Source organism: Nyctibius grandis, chromosome 12, assembly GCF_013368605.1.
Source record: "Nyctibius grandis isolate bNycGra1 chromosome 12, bNycGra1.pri, whole genome shotgun sequence".
NCBI lineage: Eukaryota > Metazoa > Chordata > Aves > Nyctibiiformes > Nyctibiidae > Nyctibius > Nyctibius grandis.
This window is the reverse complement of record NC_090669.1, coordinates 12,738,824-12,744,823: the sequence shown is the minus strand read 5'-3', so window position 1 is coordinate 12,744,823 and position 6,000 is coordinate 12,738,824. Positions and strand designations below refer to the sequence as shown.

General features: G+C 37.2%; 1 protein-coding gene across 1 annotated transcript in view; it reads right to left on the bottom strand.

Moving 5' to 3' along the window:
• Positions 1-866: 866 nt before the first annotated feature.
• Positions 867-6,000, bottom strand: part of CHST8 (carbohydrate sulfotransferase 8) — a 132,613-nt gene continuing 127,479 nt past the window's right edge. Inside the window, exons 2-3 of the mRNA XM_068411567.1 lie at positions 4,473-4,510; positions 867-2,012 (exon numbers count right to left, since the gene is read on the bottom strand). Of these exons, the coding sequence (XP_068267668.1) occupies positions 867-2,012; positions 4,473-4,510 (1,184 nt within the window). The remainder of the gene's footprint in view (positions 2,013-4,472; positions 4,511-6,000) is intronic.

The window sequence follows — 6,000 nt, the reverse complement described above, 5'->3', positions numbered from 1 at the left end:
ATAAAAAGAATTACCCTGTTGGGCAAGAAGTTACATTTATTCTTGCTTGTTATTATGAAGGAAAGATTTTATATTCTTGGTGACTATGAAGATTAAACCAGAGATTTATGTTAATGCAAAGGATTAAAAGAATCTTAACATTTATAAAGATGCAAATGTTTGCCTGCATTTTATCTTTTTGCAGATGAATGTGCCATAAGGGAAATAGTGAAGGGTGAGAACACGTCCTCACTCTGAATTGCAACATCTGGTTTAATACTGCACTCACAGGGTCATTAAGTATTAGTTGTTTTCACCAGTGTTTTTGCACAGTGTAAGTGTGATGGACTTTTCCTACCTACCTAACTTATGAATATCAGGAAATAACAATCTATGACTTCAAATACGTAGTGCCCGTTTAGTGTGTGGCTTCATGTGTTGCAGATTTCAATGAGCTGTAAATATTACTCAGAGTACTTTTTTTCTTGCTACTCTGTCACTTTCAGACTGCTTTTCTAAATAGTAAAGAGCCTGAAATACTGGCTCCACTTTACAGCTGTGTTTCCCCAGTTTCAAACAGTCCTCCCAGTGCAAACACAGGCCACACCAGCATGGAAAATTATGTGCTTTATTTGGGGGCCCTGACATATAATATTATACATATATGTACATAACTTCATATGGAGAAATTATAGAAAAAATATGATTTGAAAAAGGAGGCAATTAAGGTGAAGGTGTAAACATCACTAGCCATTTATGTTCTGTTTGGGGTTTTTTCCTGCTCTCAACCAACTGTTTACTAACAGACAAGTATATATAAACAGAAGCCACCTGGATTCGTTATGCAATTCAACTGATATGACTGTGGAAATGTCCCAGCTCTCAAATCAATATAAATCTTCAAAAGGCTTTGAGTAGTTAAACATCAAATAATCCATATAGTAAAAGTCGTAGCTCCGTTGTCGTTGAGAAGGAGAAAGCTCTGCAAAATACTCTTGTGTAATTTTAGTGGTAGTTCGTTCATCATTGGAGTGCCTGTCTTTAAACTTGGGGAAAGTTAAATTTTGTGGAGCTCCAATTAAGTGCAAGAAAAAGTTTGCATCTTCTTCCATGCTTTCAAATTTCCCGACAAAGTCGTAGTCTATTAAACATGGGCTGCAAAGCCTATTGACGTGATCCCAGTGGATATCCATACCCACTGGCCTATGTACATCCAGGAGATATTGAATGAACTCTTTAAATTTTACTCCAGAGCCTGTCCTTAATGCTTCTTTGGTGGCATTCACACGGTATCTGGAAATGATGGCTTTTCCAAAAACCGGGTGGTAGTAATTGTTTGGATGTTCAAACTTGTCCCGAAATGCAGATACCAGCTTTTCAAAAGGTTCACGAATAAAAAGCATCTTTGTGTAAGTGTTGAGCCTGTGATAAATTCCTTTGTGATCAAACCCATCCAGCCTCTTTAAATAGTTTCCATAGTGCACTGTGTTGTGCTGTATATCTTTTGTGGAAGAAGCCAGCCCGTTAAGAACCATGAGCACCCGTTTCCAGTTAGAGCAGCCGGCTTTTGGTACTTCACAGTACAAAACTCTATATTTATCTTCTACAAATATTCTAGAAACATGGTAAGGAGTGATTATTCTTCTATTATTACTCTTGTATTTAGAACAAGTTTCCCTCATTATCCGCTTTCTTTCTCTTTGGATCTGATACAGACTTTTCCACTTGTTGTTGTTTCTATCCTCAGATTTAAGTGTGGGCAGGTTGAGAACGGAGCTGTTCATGGAAATTAGAATTGGGCTCTTTTTAATTATAAATCTCCTGCTCCGTTTATGGAGCCTGATGGAATTAATTTCTTCACCTTTCTGATCTTTCATAGCAAACATTATGCTGCTTTGCCTTCTGTCTGTGCTGTGAAGCTTAGTGGGCACATTTTCAGATAGGTGTAATGAATCGCTCTGCTTTACAGTTGCTACTCCATCTGCAGTATTTTTTCTTAATCTTCTATCCTGGTTATTGCTGGAAACACAGTCCTGATGGGAAAAAAAGAATAAAGATGTGAGTAAATGAGAGAGAGTTTGTCACTATTAACAGCTTGTACAACTTAATGTGGATCTATTCATACACTCTGAGTTCAGCAGAATTGTACAACAAAATGCATTGCTGCAAGTCCTCAGCGCTGTGCCTACGTTGTGGTACGGACTTTTGTCATCTTGTTCTGTGCTTACATGAAACACAAAGGCAGAGATGAGCCTGAACTGGGATATTCCAGTTCAGATTTGGATTTAACTGTGTTTTAGGTGGTGCCTGTACCCAGACTTTGATAAGATACCTTTGTCTTAGATATGTTGTCTTTGAAATTTCCACAAAAGGTATCTGAGTATTTTGAGGACTGAATTATTCCAGACTGCCTTTTGTCACACATCTGTCTGTTTTTTCCCCCATCCTTCAGTAGCTTTATCTTTGCAGCAAAGGCAGTTGTGAACAGAGGGAAGCCTGATAGGGAAGGTAGGTTTATAGTGTTTGTAAAGTGGAGTGAAGATGTAGAGGGAGCAAAAGCAGGAAGAGGGAAGCAGAAAGGACTGCAGTGAGAACATGGAGGCTTTGCAGAGAAGTAGGTTTGGTGAGAGCAGCATGAATAGGGACCCCAAAGGGAGGCTTGGGTGAGTTCAGCCTGGGATCAAAGCAATTGAAACTTGATGAGAAGCAGTAAGGGGTGGGAATGAAACTGTGGCTGGGATTAGGCAAGTGAAAACAGAGTAAGCAAAGTGGGTCTATAGATAAGGGGTCTCTGGGACCTGTTCCTTTTCATTAGGTTGATCTCACTGGTTAATGCTTCCTTTGGCGTACAGCCCAGATGTGCTCCATTACTTCCTGCTTCTCAAAGCAGCTGAATTAAATCCTTGTCTACATGTCTATGCCTCTAAGACTAAAATTAGGTTCTGGACACTGTTTAACTACATGTCATCCCCGTTTTGAGAACTCACCTGAGGGCCAAGTGGCATATGAACCACAAGGGAGTATTTCAACAGAGGAAGCAGATGTAGTTGCAGAATGTCTACTGTTTTACCCAAAATACTTAATGTTTATTTAGAGGCTTTATAAATTGTAAGTTTCTGATTTTCAGTCTTTATTTGCTCCCTAGCAGTATTTAAAACTGGCTTCAAAAATAAGATACTGGACAAATTTTAAGGTATACAGTATGGAGATTAGTAGGGTCATGCTCTTTAAACGTGGCAGATTAAATCTTAATTGTAATAGTGTTTTTACAAGTTTTTTTTTCTGTTGGCTGAAAAAAGCAATGCTAAAGGTAACTTAACAAACTTGTGTTGTGATGGAGGTTATATCTTGCCACATCCTTCTTTAAGGGTGAGAGATTAAAGAAAAGTCTCAAAAAAGAGACTCAGTATTCATTACAAAAAGCGTTGGTGACAAAAGGAGGAAAAAAAAAATCAGTATTTTGTAGGTGACTTGCTTAAGTTGATAACTATTATACAAAACTCAGATCAGTATTAAACACAATTTTTAAAGTACTATGCAAGTTGTTATAGAACTTAGGCTTCTAAAATGTTTTGCTGGCTATTCTGGTAGTGGAGGTGGTATGTGATGTGCAGACTGGGAAACCAACTAATAATTTGCCATACAAGACACTATGTATTCTGTTGTTGGGAGTGATTGTTGTTCTGTGCTCTTCAGAGGTTGTTTCTGGTAGTCAAAGGTGTATTGAAGTTTTTGTCTGGGTAAAATACCAGATTTATTTCTAAACGTTACCCTTTACAGAGTGGCTGAAATTCAATCTTATTTACTCACGCTGTGGCTGATATTCCAAGCTTATCAAATTTAGACTTCCTAGATATTCGGCACCTTTAATGACAGCGATGATGATGAACCTACAGTTTTTGGGAAACTCAAATGCAGTGATTTGAACGTACTCTGTCAGTGTATCTACTATCCAGAAGGTCAAGCTGGAGCTGTAGAGATGGAGTGATGTCAATCACATCACACTGATTTCAGCAGGCAATGGCATTTGGGTAACAGCTGGCAGCTGCACAGTTGCTCCTTTATGTATTTTGCACTTGTCTTTTAACTCTGAAATAGTGAATGGCTGTGGTGGGCTGTCACTGCTGCTGTGAGTGTGTTAACAGCCACTAGATGGAGGAATTTCACCAGTATTTTTCTTTAGCCTGTTTTTCAGTACCTCTCAAGATGTTCATTTCATCAGTATGTTTTCATATAGAATATTAATATATGCAAAGTTTACAGTATCTTTTAGCAATATTCAGTCTAGGAAAAAAACCTCATAAAACTAAAGTGGCATAGCTTATCAAATTAATATTTTAAAAGGAAAATTTGCACTTCATGGCAAAGCTTTGATGCATCTTTCCTTTTCAATGCTTCATGTCCAATCTAGTAGCCTTATCTGATCCATCTCTATCAGTACTCCACACGTGGAATATGGGTACAATTTTCTTTATGTACTTTGGAAAACTTACTTTTTTTGGTTGCTGGAATCCCATGTTATATTTTATCCCTAAACAAAGAAAGAAATTAAAGTCATTATTTAGTAAAAATAAAAACATAGTTTAATTTTTGCTAGACAGATAACAGCGTGTCCTCTAAGTAACTAAAATAAAAACAGGAACAAGTTCTGTTAATACAATGATAAACAGACCAATCATGAATCATAATTAATATATATGTCATAGTAACAATACTCCTTGGAAGACCTCTTTATTTATGGATGTCATAACAATTGTGAAATGACTGAATGTCTTTATCTCCCTTTTATAGATGGAGAAACTGAGATGGAGAAAAGTGATTGCTTAACCTCAGCTAAAAGGCCAGTAGCAGAATGAGAAGCAGCTGAAATTCGTGATCCCAGGTTAGAGCTCTAAAAAAAAGGCTGTTCTTTGTGTACTTACCTAAAGCTGTGTGGTTTCTCCCTGCTCCCCCCAACTTTGCATAGTATGGTACTTAATCATACTAATAGCTTGCATTGAGTACTAACCTTTGCTGTAAAACTAAAGAAACACACAGTGGAGCTATGTATAAGTGAGGTAAAGTTTGTAGAGTTTTGGAGAGACAGAACAATACGGAATTGTGTTTTGCTCCATCTTCTGGCTTCTACAGTGATGTCTACCTGAAAATATAATAATAACGATGTGAAAAACCTAGAAGGCAGCTTTAGCAGATGTGTAGGATCTCTTTACTGTTCCTAATTTCGCTAAGTATAAATTAATAATACAGGAATTTATAATGGAAAACACTTATTGAAACACTTCTTAATTATGAAATTAGTTTGGGGCTTTTCAACTTATAAAACTGTTATCATCACTGTTGCTTGAGAGCTTCAGTTGCTCGAAGACTTCAGTTTAGTAAGTCTGCGTTACAAATCCACAGCCTTTTTGACAAGGACAATTACAGGTAAAGGTATTGCAAAGCATTATAAGAGAAAGCACCACTGGAATAGCTCAATCCCATTAGATTAATATTCATGGTACTATGAAAGCTCTCAAACACCATGCATGCGTAGTTCACACTGTACTTTATTGGAGTTAAAGTAGCAAGTCCAACTTACATGATCAATCATTTTTTATTTTGATCAGATCTACAAACTGGTGTTTATAGTAGAGTCTGAGTAAAATTGCTATGGTTATGCTGTTAGTGCTCATCTAGCAGTGCTCATTACCCTTGTGGCTCCTGTTTGAGCTTTAATTTCACTGCAGCAATTTGTTAGCAATAAACTCAAGTTAAGGTGGGTGGGGATATTGTGATTCTGTGCCTATTAAAAGCAAAAGGCATATTATTTTTACTTCATCAGAACTAAGTTCTATCTTATAGAAGGAGTCTTAAGCCTTTTCCTAGCTGCTTCTCAAAAATATTTAACTGCAAAATAAAGTCAGAAGGTATAATCGAAAGAGAAACAGAGCTAATCTATAGCATCCTTGTGTGAGTTCTGGAGGGTTGAAACTGATTCTGTTGCACCAGGCTTTAGGAGATGTTATTGCGCTGTTCTTGATG